At 46.0% G+C, this 20765-nt stretch overlaps 1 protein-coding gene across 1 annotated transcript in view; it reads left to right on the top strand.

Annotated features, from left to right (window-relative positions):
• Positions 1–3333: 3333 nt before the first annotated feature.
• Positions 3334–20765, top strand: part of UBE2QL1 (ubiquitin conjugating enzyme E2 QL1) — a 35484-nt gene continuing 18052 nt past the window's right edge. Inside the window, exon 1 of the mRNA XM_081206578.1 lies at positions 3334–5157. Coding sequence (XP_081062704.1) covers positions 4336–5157 — 822 coding nt within the window. The 5' untranslated portion in view covers positions 3334–4335. The remainder of the gene's footprint in view (positions 5158–20765) is intronic.

The following is a 20765-nucleotide window of genomic DNA, read 5'->3' as shown; positions in this document are numbered from 1 at the left end:
ACTGGTGGCAACAGCCAGCAGGAGATTTTCAGCAGCGATTGGCGTGTGATTGGTTGCTGCAGCAAGGCCTGCTGACGAATGGCTGCGGCTGCAGCATTTGGGCGGGCTATTTACGTCAGCGGCGAGTCGTGCATGCAGTTGGCTGTGGTTGTGTCAAGCGTGCAGGTGGGCTTTGGGCTGCGTACATTCATACGGTTGGTGGGCACGGCGATGCGTGCAATTTGCATTGGCGGGCAGGCTGTAGAGCGATTGGTCCCGGTGACACCCTCCCCCCCCGAAAAGCTCAACAACTTTGGGCAATTCCCCCCCCAAAAAAAAAATTTTTTTGCTGCGATCCAAAAAAATAGGAGTTGTCTTATACACGGGGGCGTGTTATACATGGAAAAATATGGTATATTAAAAATAGAGGAAAGTATCTGACTTTAGAAATCAGAAATGTAAGCATTATAAATGAAGTAACAAGGCACGTACAGTATTACTTTTCTTATTGTGCACCTTCTACCAAACCAGGGACTAGCGAGTCACAGGTTCTAGGAACCCAAAGATTCTCACTGTCATTATTATCATCCACAGAACTCATAGATGATTTTGTACTCCTTCTTCATGTCCTTCAACTACAATGGTTCAGTCCTCAGTTATGAATATTCATGACTCTAATAGCTTAAAACATGGGTTCTTAACCTATGGTCCATGGGTGGCTGTGGGCACAAAACTGGGACCTTTTTTTCTTTTATTTTTACCCCAATGCAATACAACTAATTGTATGCAAAATTCTGTATGAATGTGCTCATGTAGATTTCCCCCCATAGGAAGTGGGTTTAGTTTTCATCAGATTCTCAAAGTGGTCTGTGTCCCAAACCAAAATAAGAACCACTGAATTAAAATATTTCACGTATACTTTCCATATCACTAGGAACACTCTTTTATCTAAAAACTATCAGCACGAAACGTACAGAAAGACCTGGAAACTTACAGACCAGTTCAGTCCTTGTTTACTCGGAAGTAAGTCTCACTTTGTGCTATGGGACATTTACAGATGAGAGTGCCTACTACTGCAACATCCTAAGTAAGTGTTCTTGCTTAATGTTTGCATACGTAGATAGAAAGAGCCAAGAAGACTGTTCTCTAAGCAGACACAATTCGGCAGTGCAAAAAAAGCATGTAGGTTATGGTTTAATGGTGTAATAAAGGTTCCATTTAGTTGCACGCCAATATGTCTTACAGTGGTACCCCGCAAGACGAATGCCTCGCAAGACAAAAAACTCGCTAGACGAAAGGGTTTTTTGTTTTTTGAGCTGCTTCGCAAGAGGATTTTCCCTATGGGCTTGCTTCGCAAGATGGAAACGTCTTGCAAGTTTGTTTCCTTTTTCTGAACACCGTTAATACAGTTGCGACTTGACTTCGAGGAGCAACTCCTAGAACGCGGTGTGGTAGCCTTTTTTTAGGTTTTTAAAGACTTTGGTGATTTTTGAAGCTTTTCCAAAACTTTCCCAACACCGTGCTTCGCAAGACGAAAAAAATCGCAAGACGACAAAACTCGCGGAACGAATTAATTTCGTCTTGCGAGGCACCACTGTAATTGTATGTGGCCATGGGCTACTCTACATGTCTGTTCAAGAAATATATGAATGCCTGAATGGGATATTTGATTTACATCAGTTATTTAAGTTGGCTTAATTTAAATCACCATGTATTGCGTTTCAGCTGAGTTCAGGTGTTTACGATCGCTCTGCGGTGGATAATTGCACATCATCACTTGGCGCAATGGTCACATAGGTGAGTTGGCCATAAAATGCAGTTGATCCACTCGCTTGCTCTTTGTGCCACACGCAAATGCTGCTGAGATGTGCTTTTCACATTACAGCAGCCCTGGATCCATCCCATGGGGCAGCTGCAACGTTTAAGGGCTTGTAACCAGGTGGCCAGGACGAAATGTGAGAGTTGCTGCTCATACAAAATTGGCACTGCGGGGTAAAATGTGGCCCCCATGTTGGTGCTGTTACACCACCTGACGCAGGGCAAATGACAGAAAACGAATTTATATTTTCCAGTCAATGTAAGATTGCATTACATTACACTGCATTATAGGTTATTCATGAAAATGTTTTCCAGGTCCAGGTCTGACAGCTTTATTTTTTTTCTTTTTTGCACTGGTGCAGCGATGAAACCCTGCGCTTTACCACTGGTGCAGCTGCAGAAAACCCAAATTGCTGTATGCTCTGATTCAGTAGTAAAGAGCAGGTTTTCCTGGGGAAAGTGGTGGGCAAACAGTGCTCTGAGACAGGCCTGGAAAGCCCAGACCTTGTGCCTATAATGTGTGGGGTAAAAACATGGCTGAGCCCTAAGTTACTACAGATCCTGACTGATCCCTCCGTGAAATTATTTCTCCCGGTAATCACAGGGAAGAAAACTGAAGCTCTTATACTGTACTATTTTATACTTCTGTAAAGCGCTTTGTGAATTGATGGCACTATATCAAGAAGCAAAACAGCCCTCCTCCTCAGATATACAGGATAGAGGCGTAGTTGTGTTAGTCTCTTGTGCAAAAACCACGAGTCCTCTGGCACCTTAAAGGCCAACATTGATTGTCACATAAAACTTTTGCTACAAGGAAAGCCTTTAAGGTGCCACAGGACTCTTGCTGCTTCTACACAAATATATAGCTACACGCGAGGAATGGAAAATAGGTGGCAGAAAAAAGAATCCCTTTTTCTTTGTAGTGCCAAGAAGCAGCCCAATAAAACCCCCGGTATCTTTTTCCTTCCCTAGCCCACAACCAAGGACGTCTACTCTCCTTACGCATGTGAACATTTATCTTATTTTTTTAGGCTCAGACACACACAGCCCATTAATACGTCTTGCATTTCTCCCCCCCCCCTCCGCCCCGTCCTTGTTGGAATCAACCTTGGTCTGAAAGGCATGCTTTTAAATCTTTTTTCTTAAACAAAAACAAAAAAACTGTTGCAGGTCTACAGATTCATCGCCTCCCGCCTCCCTCCCCCCGACAGCCACCTTGGTATTTTGCAGGTCTCTTGTTCACACGCACCTGCAATTATCCTGAATTATACTATGGCGAGGGGGAGGCGGGGGGTGCTGAAGGGTGGAGGAGGCTTGCTGCAAAAGAAGCAGCCATCGCTCCTCCATCCTCCAAGAACCACATCATTCCAGCTTCTCCCACCCCCCCATCCCCTTTCTCCTTTCCCCCTCCAACCAGTAGGGACCCAGGTTGCCACCACGTGAGCATCTGCCTGGCTCGGCCCTCCTCTTCTTGCGCATACAGAATAGTAGGCGGGCTTTAACCGGGGTTTTTTTCTCTCCTCCTCTGCCTCCCTCTCCGCCCCCCCCCCGCAATGTCAGATCCGCTGCAGAGTCGCGGGGCAGCCTGCAAGGCAGAAGGAGGCGCCGCGCGCAGCTGACGGGGTCTTCCCAAAATCCTGCAGCCGCGAGGAGGCGAGCGGAAGGTCAGCGCCCTCGCTTCGCCGGCGTGGGGGTGGGGGGTCGCCTTGGCTGGGGAGGGGGGAGCCGTCTCCATCTTCTCCCCCACGGTGCACGAACGGCTTCGCTCCAGTATTAGCCTCGCCTGCGCCGGATCCCCGGCCGGAGAAAAGACCGAAGCAGAGGGTTTCTGCTTGCAAAGCAGCCGGGGGAAAAAACGGGTGCCCCAGGAGAGGAAAGTCAGACGGTGGGTAGTAGGGGGGGTGGGAATTAATTGCAAAATAAACGCATGCGGCAGAGCCACCATCTCACCTCGCTGTGGAGAGAAAAAAACTGGGTGAAAGAAGACACCCCCCTCCCCAAGAGCAAGCCCGGCTGGATCCCATTGTGTGTGCGCGCGCGCGCGTGGTTTAGTCGATCGGAGCTGAAGGTTATTGTGGAAGGAAGCGGCCTCCTGCAGCAACAGCGTGTCGTCGGGAGTGGGCGGAGGGAGCCGGGGTGGCGGCGCTTTCCAACGTGGGATTCCATGGCTCTGGCGGCGGAGCTCTGGTGACCCGGGGAGAAGCGGCTCGACTGCGGCAATGCTGCCAGCAGCAGCAGCAGCACCGAGGGCTCTGCTGAGAGGAGGCGCCTGAGCAGCTGCGGCGGAGGCGAGGGCAGGCGGCAGGATCCGGCCACATCCACCCTTCCCCCGCTGCCTTTTCTGTTTCCCCCCGCCGCCCCTCCAAACGGATTCTCCCCACTCCACAAACCTCTGCCCACCGTTTGCGCTCTGCTCGCCACCCGAGGGGAGGCGAGGCGTGCGCGGCTTGGCTTGCCTAGCTCGGGCAGGTAGCGGGTCTCTGCGTCCTCCTTTCCCCCCCCCCCCCGACGACCCGCGCGGCCAAAGCCCTTGGGAGCATGGCTACCCTGCTGCGGAAAATCGGGCTCATCCGGATCCACAACAGGGACACCGAGGACCCCAAGCACCACCATCATCACCACCACCGTCGCGGCAGCATCCAGCAAGGCTCCTCGCTGCGGGGCAAAAGCAACCAGAAAAATAAGCAGCAGCAGCAGCTGCAAGGCACGCCGGCCAGCGGCTGCGGGAGCCCCGGCAAAGAGAGCTGCAGCAGCAGCCGAGGCAGCAGCCCCGCGCGCAACAAGCCCAAGAAGGTGCTGGAAGTGGCCAAGCAGCAGCAGCAACAGGCGAGCCCCGACGGCGCGCCAGAGAAAGCGCAGCAGCGCGACGCCAAGGAGGCTGGCTCGGGCAAGGACCCGGCGTCGGGGGGCAGTGTTGGGCGCTCCAGCACCCCGGCCTTGGTGCCGCCGTCGCTGGTGCCAGCCAGCCGGCAGGCGCACTGCACGCAAGTGCGCACCCGACGGCTGATGAAGGAGCTGCAGGACATCGCGCGCTTGAGCGACCGCTTCATTTCGGTGGAGCTGGTCGACGAGAGCCTCTTCGACTGGAACGTGAAGCTGCACCAGGTGGACAAGGACTCGGTGCTGTGGCAGGACATGAAGGAGACCAACACCGAGTTCATCTTGCTCAACCTCACCTTCCCGGACAACTTCCCCTTCGCGCCGCCCTTCATGCGGGTGCTCAGCCCACGTCTGGAGAACGGCTACGTCCTGGACGGCGGCGCCATCTGCATGGAGCTCCTCACCCCCAGAGGCTGGTCCAGCGCCTACACCGTCGAGGCCGTCATGCGCCAGTTTGCCGCCAGCCTTGTCAAAGGGCAGGTAAGGAAGGAAGGGGCTCCTGGTGTGTGTGGGGGGGACTCTTGTGTGGGGGCTCTCTAGGGCGAGAAACAGCGGGTCCTGGCCCACTGAGAGGCCTTGGGTGGCACCCAGCCTGGCTGTGGTTGAAACACCCCTGAACCTCTCCCCCCTGCTAACATTTGGCCAGCTGGCTCCCTCTGTGACTCTGGTCCCTTTCTCTTGCTGAGCCTTGGCCTTGAAGGGGGTGTTCTGGAGCAAAGGCCTAGGCTAGAGGTTTGGCTCAAATCCATCTCCTCCTGCGCTGCCATTTTGCTGCACTGCATTATCCACGTGGCTGAATACCAAACCGCACATGATGTGGGCGATCTGTGACTTCCCAACCTTCACCTCTTAAATTTAAAGGAGGCCTAAGTGGCTAAGAAATTGGTCAGAGGAGCACCACTTATCCAATCAGATTTGCAGTCCCTCATGTCTTGTTCGGTTGTTTCTTCTTAACTATCCCATTCTGTGTGCCTTATCCAAGAGATCCCTTACAAAAGGGGTAGCCAGTGCTCTCCAGATGTTGGATTTCCAGCGCCCAGCAGCCCTTTGGTCCCAGAGTTTTAGTCCTGCAACACCTGGACAGCAGCAGATTGGTTATTCCATACCTTATAGTGTCTCAGAGGATGCGGGAGTGCACCTGTGGGATGATGCTCAGTTGTGCCTCAGCATCCTCTTCAATACTGGCGAGGATACTGGGATGCCCATCTTGGGCCACACACTGCTTCAAGAGCACTTACAAAAAATATTTCGGGACCTCAAGCAACTCCCCACCCCCCTCCCCCAAAGGGTGTGTAGAAAACCTTTTGCCAAACTCTAGCGCTGGCGGGGGGGAGGGGCAGGCAGGCATCCTAACCTCTTTCTCAAAGATGGGAGAGGTGGTTCTGGTCTCCAAATCTTTGTGTAAATGGAAGAGGATGACTGCTTTGTAGTATTCGGTGGGCTGAGTAGGAGATATTCATATTCTAAGAGGCTCTGTAGAATCCAGCGGTCAGCAACCCAACACGGTGTAAGTGACCCTTTGCCAGGTGACAGAAGGTGCCCAGGAGTGCCCCACAAAAGGTGACTTTGGGGGGCAGACATGCAAAGCCAAGATTTATAAAATTCAGAATTATCTGGAGAGAGTGAGTAAAAGTGAGTTACCGTATTTTTCGCTCTATAACACGCACCCGACCATAACACGCACATAGTTTTTAGAGGAGGAAAATCCGTAGGCATGCCACCCGTAGGCATTCCCTCCATAACACGCACAGACATTTCCCCTTACTTTCTAGGAGGAAAAAAGTGAGTGTTATGGTGCAAAAAATACGGTATTTTCCCTCTCCCAGAACTGGAACTTTTGAGTCATCCAGTGACAAATTGACTGGCAGAAGAATTTTGTCATATAGAACAGTAACGTAGGCAGTCCCTTGCTACAAGATGACATGATGGCAACTACGGTACATCTGTTGGCTAAAAAGGGAAATACAGCGCATTGATGGAGACCAAGTGTGCCGGTGACTAAGAGTCTGATTCTAGGAGCAATTAATTCCAGGACTGGCTGGTCAAGTGCTCACACAAATGGAGGCACAGTGTGTTCTTTGCTCTGATCCAGAAAAGCATTTTTGATGTTTTAAAGCGGTCTCACAGCCTGACACAGCTATGTATATTGTGGTGCTGCGTGGAGATGGTGATGTTATGAAATGAAGCCTATGGCTTCAAAGGAGAGCCTCTGCAGCCCCGCTTAAGATTGTACGGATATGAGAGACAAAGCAAGGAGCACCACAGTTCTTGTGTATAATAAACCCCAAGCTCTTGAGGTGTCTGCTGAAATGAATGGGTATCAACTGAAGCCTAAGCTAGATAAAGCTACCACCTTGCCAGATCTAAGCTGCCTCCCCAATCCAGCCTTCTGGCTCTTTGTAATCTTGACTAAATATGCAGGAGACCCCTTTTATATATATTTGTCTCCCTGTTTATGTATAATCACATATATGTTTCATGTATATCTATATGTGCAACCCAATCCTATGCATATACATTTGGATGAGTTTAGTGGGATTTACACCCAAGTAAGCAGGGATAGGATCGCAACCAAAGTCAGATATACGGTCTTCAAAACAGAGACAGCAACAATTCCTCTGTTGTTTCATGAAAAATGTTTTTGGGATGTGGTAGGAAGGGATTTTGGTAAGAAAATCCACGCACCCATTTATTTCTTTTTTAAAAAAGTTGCTGTAATGGGCGTACCTGCCTTGGCTAGCTCCCAATGAATGGCCTCAAGATCTTAATGTGCTTTGTATCCCTTCCTCCCCTGAAAACGTGCGCTGTGGTCACAGACCAATGCAAAATTTGTATTGCTTTTAAATGTTTTTCTGTCGTCGTATGTCATCCTGATGTTCTGCGAGACGGCGGTATATAAATCCGTCTATAAATACATTTTTTTATTAATCGCTCTGTCATAAATTAAATTTGGTATTGACTAATGGTTACAAACCCATATTTCCAAGTAATGGTTTTAAACAACTGTGTATTGCAATGCACTTATGCAGGTTGTAGATCCTTCTTGTGCCTCCTCCTGCTTTCCAAACATCAGTATCACTAAACAAGACAGAGAGGACAATGCCTAATGGAACATCCTTAGCTGTTTGGGTTGCAGTCTGGTGGGAATTTCTGTGCAAACCCCTCTGAAATGAAGGCATTGTGCAGATCTTGTTCATTTCAGTGGGCGTTGAGCATGATAGTATCCTGCTGGATTGCACCTTTCATTTTTTCTTTTTAATAGCTCCAGCGTAGGCATTGGGTATGTTCTTCTTCAGTGTTAACCTCCAAAGACCCTCCCACCCCCAAATGCAGAATGTACATATACACAGATAAATTAAAACAGATTTGAAAATTAAGTAAAAAAAACAAAAAAACCCCAACTTTAAAAATAAATAAATAATAATAATAGCTTGGTTGAAGTTAACTCTGAATACCAGCATGTTAAACCAATACTTACAGCCCCTTAGAACTGAATTGTATATATAGGGGGTTATCTGAACAAGTCATACTCCAGAGTAAACCCATTGAAAGCAATGGAACAGGAGTCCATTTATTTCAATGGGTCTTCTCCGTTTGACTTAGTCAGATGTCACCCACTGAGTTAAGTACCGCTTCTCCATGTGGACCATGGGGAAAATATGTTTTGAGGATAGAAATGACATAATTGTGGCACAATAGGACATATACTGTATTCTTAGGATGGGTTTGAGACAGGTGGCCTTGGCTTCTCCAGTTATCACAGATATTGGGATCCAGCTCTTGGTTCCAAGAGATGCCATCCCATATATTACTAAGGGCAGACTACGTCCCCCTGGGTGATCTTGTATAATCCTATTTTTTTACTAGCTGAGCTTTTCAGTTTGCTTCATTCTCGAATTATGAATCCTTGTTTAGAAGTTTTAAGGGCAGTCTTGAGAACTAAGTGGCTGTTATAACTGAAAAGGTTATGTAAGGTTTGGGCTTTATATATCCACTTTATTTCTTTGGAATATCTATATCTCACCTTTTGAGTGAATTATCCTCAAGCTGGCTTGACTGCAGCAGTGCACACCTGTGTAAACACTCAGCCCAAGCCCACACAACCCAACATCATCCCTTAGTCCCCCTGGTCAACTGATGGGGCCAGAGTGTTCTTCCTTCGACTCTGCAGTTCCAAGGCAACTGGCAGGCAGGGGTTGAAGAATCTCACTGCACCTGCTTCTTCCGTGATGGATGGGAGCAAGTTGGTGCCCACCCCTTGCTGTGATGTTCTTCTAGAAGGCAGGGCGTGAAAACTTTCAGTGGCCCAGACCCTTGGCCAATGTCAGACACCAGAGAGCGCCAGTGTGGTGTAGTGGTTAAGAGCGGTAGACTCGTAATCTGGTGAACCGGGTTCAATTCCCCGCTCCTCCACACGCAGCTGCTGGGTGACCTTGGGCCAGTCACACTTCTCTGAAGTCTCTCAGCCCCACTCACCTCACAGAGTGTTTGTTGTGGGCGACGAAGGGGAAGGAGAATGTTAGCCGCTTTGAGACTCCTTTGGGTAGTGATAAAGCGGGATATCAAATCCAAACTCTTCTTCTTCTTTTTAGTGCTGGAATCTCAGGGCACTTGGACCTGTGTTTTCGTTAACTTACAAAAATTTCCCATGGAACTCAAGGGCGATTACATGCAGAGGATTGTACTGATTAAGTTGCTTACGCATACTAATAGTATATTCAGTTTTACTAAAATGACTTTAAATGTTGAACAACCTTTTCACATTTATAACAGGCCATTGAGCATGCCGTGTGATTGTCTTCTAGTTAACATTCCTAATGCACTGCTGCTTAATACATAAGGAGCATTTATCCATCTAATAAGCAGGTGTATTTACATGTAACATTTCCCAAAATTCATAAAAATACCAAGTTTGTTTATTCAGCTATAGATGAACACGTCAATGCATAATAGTATACTTTGTAGATAGTCTACATGCTCTCTTTGGATATAACCTATTTTAGTAATTATATTAACTGGTTGGTATGTATCATTGCTTAGGAAAGGTATGACATACCAGTGGGATGGGAAATTTGATTTAAATTAATGATTTAAATTGTAGGGTGTGTGTTTTTTAACTCAACAAGAGAAAGGCCAATATAAATCATTGGTTTAATTCAAGTTTCTCATTATACTTCAAACCTTCCCTAAACAATTACCCATATTCCCTCAATTCTAATGAACCCACCTTGCCTTCTTAAAGTATCAGCAGCCCTTCTAAGTTAAATGTCTACCAAAAGACAATGAAATTGTCTGTGCCATTAGGCTCAAAGCAGTTTTCAGTGAGAAAACATTTTCTTACCCTGTGAAGAATGCACAAAATGGACATTTTGGATATCAGCTTGATGGACACTTCATTTTATTATACACAGGGAATGAGGAAACCAGTTTGATCTGCTTTTGCCCTGCTTTACCAGAAAGCCACGAGGAAACCAAATATTATATAGATGCAGTTTCAGGGGAAATCCATGGTTTTGTGACATTTGCCATAATTATTTCTGCCAATACTACCTTCCTTCTCAGCTTTCCCCTCTGCTCCCCAAAAACCTCCTTGTAATTGTACGGCGATTTTCTCCTGGAAATACTTCTCGTAAATATCTGTCAGTTTGGGGATTAGAAGATGAGGAGAGGTGGTTGCACAATTAATTAAACCATATTGCTTCATGTTTCAGGGCTAGATCATGGAACCACTTTCCCATCCATTAGTCATATGATCCTTTTTGCCGCGGATATGAGTAATTCATGTTACTTCAAGCCTAATGAGAACAATTGTCAGCGCTGGGTCTTTTTTTGCATTCTTGCAATTAAAGTAACAGGCTTTTACTTAATTGCTTTATGTGACTCAGTCATGTCTTCTAGAAAGGAGCGTAGGATCGTGTCGTACTGAGCAAGCTTTTGAGTTCCCTAGAACACTTCAACAGATTAGTTGTCAGGAAAGCCTACTACAGATGGGTGGGGCAGGTGGGAGTCCCCATTTAGTGCTGATCCAAAAACGAAATGTGGGAGGCAGGAGCAGACGATTTAATTAGGCTCAATTAACTGCCGCAGTGAAGAAGACGACTAGGTCCAGAGATTCCTGCCTTGCCATGTGTGCCCATATACGAAGTCAGCATCAACTATTCTAATGCAGTCAACCTGCACCATTTTAAACTTAAACACTGAGACGAATAATTATTTCAACATTTGTTTCAACCCCTCCTTATCACATGAGTGTCTGTGTGAGAGAGAGAAAGTGTGTGCTCGCGAATAAGAAATACAGAGCTGTGATATAATTGCTACAGAGAAATACATTTTTAAGGTAAGGTTAAATTGCAACTCTAAATATACTTTGTAGGGAGTAAGCCTCACTTAGTATCGTGGGACTCCTAATTATTCACAATGCACTGTTTTCACTGGAATTCTATAATTTTAATTCTATAATCTAGAATATTAATTCCTATACTTGTTATTAAAAAAGTATATGATGCTCATGTGTTGTTGAAGAGCAAAGGGAAAATGCAGAGGTGAATGTTTGTCAACAGTTTCATAATGCTTTTTTGTAATTAAAAATGTGAAGCCAATCGCAAAGGGAAGATGAGAGGGTAGTATTAATAGTAGAGTGTTGTCAATGTCTGTTTGATAATCTGAGCAACTGCTGTCCAGTAGCAGTCGGATTCAGCCCCATGTAATACGAGTTGCATTATATAACCTGGATGATTCTGTTGCATAAGGCAGATGGTACGGAAGCTCTGGCTAGGAGGAACACTTGAGATTTCTGGTCCTGTTTGCAGAGCTAGTCTTTCTTAACACTTAGTTTAAGAAGGGCACTTGCACTGAGAGGGAACCTATTTCCATCTGTTGAGAAATACAATCACTGAATTTGTGAAACCCTTAACAACTGGCATTATACCCATTGTGTAGCACTTGGTAAGATTCCCAGTGTTTCATCAGAAGAGCTTCTGTCAGTTTAATCAGGCAATGTTAAGATAGTGCTTTAAATGGAAATCAGAGCCTTGTTGGATCAGACGGGGACTCCCTCTAGTTTCCAACAATGCATTGCAAGAGATTGAACTAAATGGCCCTTGTGAGCCCTTCCAACTCCTCCATGATTCTGTGAATGGCCCCAAATTGATCTCCCCTGGGCAGCCCGTGGAAGGAGAAGCAGGAGCAAAGCACATGTTAATGGATCACTACAATTATTGGGATTAGTAGTATATTCCTTAGTGGTGCCTGTCTTACTGTGTGGAAAACGTCTAGCAAAAAAGCACCTGAGCTCCGAAAACTTATTTACGTAGCATTAACTATTATTTAAGGGTCGCGGGTTGCGCTGTGGGTTAAACCACAGAGCTAGGACATGCCGATCAGAAGGTCGGCGGTTCGAATCCCCGTGATGGGGTGAGCTCCCGTTGCTCGGTCCCTGCTCCTGCCAACCTAGCAGTTCGAAAGCACGTCATAGTGCAAGTAGATAAATAGGTACCACTCCAGCAGGAAGGTAAACGGTGTTTCCGTGCGCTGCTCTGGTTCGTCTGCGGACAAACGCCAGCTCCCTTGGCCAATAAAGCGAGATGAGCACCGCAACCAGAGTCGGTCACAACTGGACCTAATGGTCAGGGGTCCCTTTACCTTTACCTTTAACTATTATTTATCTCACTAATAAGACACAGGAGATGTAGGGTTGTTTCCAGCTAAGTTCTACTCAGAGACCCATTGAAAATATTGAGCCCAAGTTAGTTATGTTCATTAACATAGATAGGCCTACTCAGAGTAGGATTAGCTTTGGCCGCGACCCTGAGGGGCAATTCCGTGCTCCCTGGGTAGGCAGCTGAGGGGCTATAAGTTTCTTTAACATCCTCCTCCACCAGGGTGGGGAGAGTGAGGTTGCTGCCAGAGGCCTTCCTGATGCACAGAGGAAAACTCTGCCACTGACTGATGCATATTAACTCTATAATGACAAATAAAATGCAGCAGCTCAGCAGGGACTCCCACAAAAGCTTGAGCAGAAAAGTGTGCTGAAAAACTCATCCTCATTGGTGCCTAACTGCACCTGAGAAGGGAAGCATAGAAACATAGACTTGTAGGGTAGGAAGGGAATTTGAGGGTCATCAAGTCCAAACCTGCAATGCCGGAATCTCAACACACGGTCCTCCATTCTATTTGAAACAGTACAAAGCCCTGCATAGCTTTGCAAGTGTGCTAGTGATTTTCTTGCTGTACTGCTTGGAGGGCCAGGGAATTCCATAATTGGGGCACCACTGCTGAGAATGCAGGTAGATGCTGCACAGTCAAGAAGGCCTTTCCCAAAGATCTCAAAATATGGCTTAGAAAGCCCTGCTGTGATCCATCTTTTACTTCATGTCATGATTCTGATGTTGGCTATGAATCATCAGACTAATGAGATGGGACCGTGGATTTGAAAACATGTTTCAGGGAACCTTGGAAGCTCGTCGAGGCTCTTCAGTGAGGAAACTCACTAGTCGAAGACAGCTTGGCCATAATTATGTTCTCTTCCCACAGAATGTGCAGCTTCAAAGTACCTTTAGATCTCTTCTAAGCCATGCTCTCAATTGACATGGGTCAACAGTGAAACCCTATGGATCTGGCCATTAGGGAGAAACACAGAAAGCTGACTTACATATGAATCAGAGCATTGATTGACCTAGCTCAGGCCTTCAGGCAGAGGCCGTTCCCAGCCCTACCTAGTGATGCCAGAGACGGAACCTCCACTGAGCTTTGGCCTTTCCCTAAAGACAGACATCGGTTGGTGAACCACCAACCTTTTGGTTTACAGTCACGCACGCTCACCAATTATGCCCAGTTGCTTCCCTTTATGAACTGAATGTGATCCTTGGAATGTGACCTGGAATTATTGACAGTGCACAAGGCAGCCATGGCAAAACAAGTTGATCTGGAAAAGGCTCCCTGAAGGTAGAAAACTTTAGACGAAGACATGCTTACCAAAAAAATGGTTTGTGGACACAAACCATTACAAAACAACAGTGTCCTGCCGGGGCTGTGGGTCTATTGAATACAAATGTTTGTGGATCAAGGCTGTGGGCATATTTGGGCAGGCCTGTGGGCACACTTGGACTTTTGAGTGAAGGCCATGGACAACACCCCTCTGGTCACTTCTCTCCCCCAGACCAACCTCCACTCCCAAGAGACAGAAATAGAGAAAGTGCGTGCACATACAATTTGCATTTCCAAGGAATCTGGGTAAAAGCTGGGTCCAGTGCAGTTAAATGAGCCTTGTAAAACAAAAAGAGCTGAAAGATGAAGTGTTTTCCTCAACTGTATGTACTTTTCAGTACAAAGGGTACTGAGAAAGGGTAACCACTCTTACCGCAAGATAACTAGGGGGCAATGAGTGGGGAGGCACTCAGAGGCTTTGTGGGTGCCAGGGGAACAACTCAAGGGGACCTCCCATAGGCTCTGTGTCGGTGACCCCTAAGCTGCAATCTCCAAACCACTGTCCATTATTCCTAAACTCGTTTTTGGGAAGTGATGCTTTTAGATTATGTGCTCTGAACATGAAAACACAGGCCATGCAGATGTGGCGAGCCTATTAAGAACACAAGAAGTGCCCTGCTGAATTGGGGGAAAGCTGCCTAGTTCAGCATCTTGTTTCCTCATCTGTTGGGATTCAGGCACATGCTAATGCTCATCTTGGAGGCAAAAAGGTAAGGGTAAAGGTACCCCTGACCATTAGGTCCAGTCACAGACGACTCTGGGGTTGCTTTATAGGCCAAGGGAGCCGGCATTTGTCCATAGACAGCTTCCGGGTCATGTGGCCAGCATGACTAAGCCGCTTCTGGCGAACCAGAGCAGCGCACAGAAATGCTGTTTACCTTCCCACCGGAGCGGTACCTATTTATCTACTTGCATTTTGACGTGCTTTCGAACTGCTAGATTGGCAGGAGCAGGGACCGAGCAATGGGAGCTTACCCAGTCGCGGGGATTTGAACCACCGACCTTCTGATTGGCAAGCCCTAGGCTCTGTGGTTTAGACCACAGCGCCACCCGCGCAAACAGGACTGATAGCCAATTATAGCCTTTCCCCCTGTGAATTTGTCCCTTTTAGAGCCTCCTAACCTGGTGATTAAGAGACGCGGGTGGCGCTGTGGATTAAACCACAGAGCCTAGGACTTGCCAATCAGGAGGTCGGCGGCTCAAATCCCTGCGACGGGGTGAGCTCCCGTTGCTAAGTCCCAGTTCCTGCCAACCTAGCAGTTTGAAAGCACGTCAAAGTGCAAGTAGATAAATAGGTACCACCCCAGCGGGAAGGTAAACGGCATTTCCGTGTGCTGCTCTGGTTCGCCAGAAGCAGCTTAGTCATGCTGGCCACATGACCTGGAAGCTGTACGCTGGCTCCCTCACCAATAAAGCGAGATGAGCGCTGCAACCCCAGAGTCGGCCATGACTGGACCTAATGGTCAGGGGTCCCTTTACCTTTAACTTGGTGATTGTGATGAGTCACCCAACTTTAGAGGTGGGGAGCCCGCCTTCTATTCATTTTTGCCGATTCACTGATGCATGTGAAGCGAGGGGTTTCTAATTTACTCCCACCATTGTCCATAAATTCAAAACCTAACTGCCATATATTTATATTTATATTATCCTGTTTTCTAAAGCCTTCATCTACAACCCAGTAGCTGTGGTATTATAGACATGGCCTAAAACCAGCTAGGCACACTTATTATAAGTAAAAGTATATAAAAGTAAAAAAGGTGTTATTTACCTATCAGAAACTATAAATGTAAAATAAGGCAAATTCAGCTGGGCCCTATTTCTTACTTATGTTTGCTAAAATGAGGTTACAGTGTCTTCAAGTGACAGTTACAGAAGTTTGGGTATGGCTGCCTAGTAAAGTGTAGCTCCTAACCCATTTAATTGATATTCCACTTTCCCCCGTAAATCTTGCCACCAGGCACCGTAGACTTCAGCCGGTTTCCTCTGAGCCAGACTTGCAGACAGTTCTCACTCTGGTCAGCTCCAGAAGCTCCTTGCTGAATCCCTCTCACTTTCTTAATGCCTTTATATGGCCTCACTGCCAAGTCTTCAGCATAAGCCAGTGATTCAGCTCTTTTGAGACAGACTATATATCCTTTATATAATTTTTATTAAATTTTCTGTTTTACCATTTCAAATAAACATTTTACATACTTTAAAATATCAGTGACTTCCCTTCTTCTCTTTCCATGGTTCATTTTGCATATCTTACATCCTTGCATATTTTACAAAAATTATTCCAATTGGTTTTCCATTATTACATCCGTCAAAAATTATTTACACTGTTGAATTGATTTTAATCCTGCCAGCGTTTTCAGCTGTACACAGTTATTTTCCATATACTCCAGTCTTCTTTAAACATATGTTCTTCTTGCTCTCTTTTTCTATATGTTAAGTCTGCAAGTTGTGTATATTCTGTCAACTTAAGTTGCCAGTCTTCTTTAGTTGGGACCTCGCTCACTTTCCCTTTTCGGGCTAACGAAACACGGGCCGCAGTTGTTGCATATATAAATAGCCTTTTCTGACACCTGGGAATTTCAGTCTCAATTATCCTCAACAGAAAGGACTCAGGGTTTTTTTGGGGGGGAGGGGAGTAATTTGAAACATTTTTTTCAATTCATTATACAGTGGTGCCCCGCAAGACGAACGCCTCGCGAGACGAAAAACTCGCAAAACGAAAGGTTTTTTCGTTTTCGAGTTGCTTCGCAAGACGAATTTCCCTATGGGCTTGCTTCGCAAAACGAAGCCTGCCCCGCAAACTCCGGGGATAGCGGGAAGCGCAGCGCGTCTTCCCCGCTGTCCCCGGACCTCTTTTGAAGAAAGGGGCGGCGGGGAGAAGATCGCTTCTCCCCGTTGCCAGCCCCGCAAGCTCCGGGGACAGAGGGGAAGGCGCAGCGCCTTCCCCTCTCCCCCCGGACCCCTTTTGAACCAAGGGGCGGCAAGGGGGAGAAGCGATCTTCTCCCCTCCACCCCTTGCTTCAAAAGAGGGGACAGAGCGGCGCTTCCCCTCTGTCGCCGGACGGTCTCCATAGGAACGCACTGATTGATTTTCAATGCATTCCTATGGGAAACCGTGCTTCGCAAGACGAAAAACTCGCAAGAAGAAAAAACTTGCGGAACGAATTAATTTCGTCTTGCGAGGCACCACTGTAAATCATTTCCCAATGAGACAAACTAAATTTTCAGTTTTCTCTAGGCTCTTAATAGTCCCTTGCCTGTCTTCCACCTGCTTCTGCCTCCTCTCTCAGCTTGTTCTTCTTGGCTGTCTCACTCTTCTGTCTTCTTTATTCTTGTCTTCTTCATTCTTGTCTTCTTCTTTCTCTCTGCCCCGCCCACTTGCAAGACTAGTAGAATAGCTTCATTTATTTTGCAGCCAGCCTGCCCTTCAGCCAATCAGATTTGAGTGGAATCCAACCTCATCCAATCTCTTTTCCTGTCCAGTGAGTGATCAAGAATTTCTTCCCATTAAGCCCATCAGAAGTGTGGTTTTACAGTTCTGCCCCATAGTATTTAAAAGGACCCAGTTTCTCCTCAGACCAGCCTTTTGTAACTTAAATAGCAGCCGAACGTCAACCGCCTTTTAATGGGGAGAAAATGTAGTCTACGTTTACTTTATAATGGAGTGTTTGAATGAGATTGGCATCAGTGCCTGAACAGACAAGCACTCTTTACCTAGAAATAAATTTTTCCACTTTAATCTCCCAAATGATTCCTATCAAGTGAAAAGCCACTGAAACATTTTTAGCATCTGCAAGTCAAGAAAATGCTGTTGAGAATTTTTGGATAAAGTGATGCCTATCTCTGGGGCTCAGGAAAGGATTTAAGTCATTCAGCCAGGCTATCCAAACAACTCTTAAGAGTTTATATTTCGTATCTCTCAATTGAAAAGTCAGTCACATTTCCAGCACATTCTGGTGTGATGAACCCAGAAGAACCCAGAATGGGACTTTGTGGAGAGGAGCTGAATTGATTCCCAATGGTTGGAGCAATCAGGGGCAGAGAGCAAATTAAACAGCAGTGTCTCCAAGTACTCCCTTTCCCCTTTGTTCCCTACCAGTGAATTATTATTATTATTATTATTATTATTATTATTATTATTATTATTATTATTATTTAATATTTATACTCCGCCCATCTGGCTGGGTTTCCCCAGCCACTCTGGGCGGCTTCCAACAAAATATTAAAATACAATAGTGCGTCAAACATTAAAAGCTTCCCTAAACAGGGCTGCCATCAGATGTCTTCTAAAAGTCTGGTGGTAGTTGTTCTCTTTGACATCTGGTGGGAGGGCGTTTCACAGGGAGGGCGCCACTACCGAGAAGGCCATCTGCCTGGTTCCCTGCAATTTGGCTTATCGCAGCGAGGGAACCTCCAGAAGGCCCTCGGCGCTGGACCTCAGTGTCCGGGCTGAACAATGGGGGTGGAGATGCTCCTTCAGATATACTGGACCGAGTCCGTTTAGGGCTTTAAAGGTCAGCACCAACACTTTGAATTGTGCTCGGAAACGTACTGGGAGCCAATGTAGGTCTTTCAAGACCGGTGTTATGTGGTCTCGGCAGCCGCTCCCAGTCGCCAGTCTAACTGCCACATTCTGGATTAGTTGTAGTTTCCGGGTCACCTTCAAAGGTATCCCCACGTAGAGCGCATTGCAGTAGTCCAAGTGAGAGATAACTAGAGCATGCACCACTCTGGCGAGACAGTCTGTGGGCAGATAGGGTCTCAGCCTGCGTACCAGATGGAGCTGGTAAACAGCTGCCCTGGATACAGAATTGACCTGCTCCTCCATGGACAGCTGTAAGTCCAAAATGACTCCCAGGCTGCGCACCTGGTCCTTCAGGGGCACAGTTACCCCATTAAGGACCAGGGAGTCCTCCACACCTGCCCACCTTCTGTCCCCCAAAAACATTACTTCAGTCTTGTCACGATTCAACCTCAATCTGTTAGCCACCATCCATCCTCCAGACATGTTTGTCATACCTTCTTGTGTGAAAAAGAACACTTGTTGCAGCGAGGGCGAAACCTGCCTTTCCCCTCGGACTGTGGGTGTCTCTGCCTTCACTGACCACAATCCTCCAGTGGGGTGCAATGGACCCTCTTGTAGATATGCAAGTATTGCCTACCCAAAGACACCACCCATCATAAAAATGACGGCCATTTCCACCTATTTTGTTAAGTTGTGGGTGAACATAACAGACAACACAGCGATTCTTCAAACAGCTCTTGTTTATTCAGAGGCCAGAACAGAGCTGAGCTGAAGGGTTCAGTCAGCCTGCTTATATAGAGCTCCAGTACAATGTAACTGTAACAACTTTCTAAAACTATCCAATCGCTGAACGTCACTTTCGATCCCTTATTTGCATAACTATCTACAGTATCCCCCTGCTGGCCCAGGGTGAGAACTTCAGTACATAACATATTTAACTGCCACTAAAGGGGACTCTAGGTGATTTCAGTGAGGTATAACTCAGTCTACTCCAGGGGTCACCCATCCCTTGGGAGCCAGTGGGCACATTTTGAATCTCTAGAAAGTGCCGTGAGTGCCAGTCACAAAATGGCTCTTGTGGGGTGTGGGGCATAACACAAAATGGCGGCTGCAAAGTCTGGACCAGTGACAACAGGAATTGAGCAGGAAGAACGTACCGTCTCTCATGCATTGCAAATTTTGAGGGGATCTTTTACTGAGGCCTATTATGGGTACCATATGAGGTGCTGCCAGGTTTTGTATGCTGGTGCCTGCAGGCTCTATATTTGTGTCCCCTGATCTAGCCTATGAAAGGAAGAAGAATGAACAAAGAGAGAATTCTCCAGTACGTGTGTTTTATCACCATAGATAGCTCCGTCAGTAGAGCATGAGACTCTTAATCTTAGGGGCTCGGGCTGCATATTGGGCAAAATATTCCTGTGTTACAGGGGGGTTGGATTAGATGACTCTCATGATGCCATCCAGCTCTGTTATTCTCAGAACAGGATTAATGGCAAAAGGAAATCAGATTTGTGATGAAAATTTGCAGCAAGTACCGAGCATGATCCTACCAAAGAAATCTTTTTTTAAAATATAATTTTATTAGTTTTTTTTTTAACATATCATTTTCAACAGTAATTAAACATACTTTTACATCTTATTCAAATTTTTGACTTCCATCAATCCTGTCTGAAAATTTTCCAATCTAATCTCTCAGTATTCATTTCTTATTTCCCTATTATATTTCAAACTCATAACCAATATCTCTATCTTTTTCTACTTTGTAACACTTCGTATATTTCTCCTTACAAAACTTCTTGTAGTCCTACTAGCGTAATTTGTTGATTACAGTTGCTCTTCAAATAATTCATATACTTCTTCCAATCTTCTGTAAATCTCTGGTCCCGCAGGTTTCAAATCCTTCCTGTCATTTTGTCCAATTCTTCATAGTCCATTAATTTTGTCTGCCATTCTTCTTTTGTCAGAATTTCTTCTTGTTTCCATTTCTGGGCTAACAATACTCTTGCCGCAGTTGTTGCATATAAAAACAATTTAACATCTTCCCTATTAATGTCCTGAACTATAATACCAAGTAAAAATGCTTCTGGTTTTTTAAAAAAATGTATTTTTCAACATCTTTTTCATCTCATTATATATCATTTCCCAGAAGTTCTTTACTTTTTTACATTCCTACCACATATGATAAAATGTTCCTTCTTTTTCTATACATTTCCAACATTTATTATTTGTCTTATACATGTTAGCTAATTTCACTGGTGTAATATACCATCTATACATCATTTTCATCATATTCTCTTTCAAAGCATTACAGGCTGTAAATTTTATCCTTTCATTCCACAACCTTTCCCATTCTTCCTACCAAAGAACTCTTAACTTAGCTTTATTCACACGCATATGCTCAATGTCCCTCACCGATACCGTTTAGACATCCAAGATTTAAAGTTGGCTAGATGGTATACATTCCTTGCAAGTACGTTTGTTGCTGCTATATAACAGGGATAAGCGATTATGGAACTTAGGGCTCATTCACACTTCTCTGGGTTCTGTGATTTCTTCCATTTGTCCCATGATTTCTGGGCAC

Source organism: Podarcis bocagei (assembly GCF_964188305.1).
Source record: "Podarcis bocagei genome assembly, chromosome: 8".
NCBI lineage: Eukaryota > Metazoa > Chordata > Lepidosauria > Squamata > Lacertidae > Podarcis > Podarcis bocagei.
This window is presented reverse-complemented; position numbering and strand designations above follow the sequence as displayed.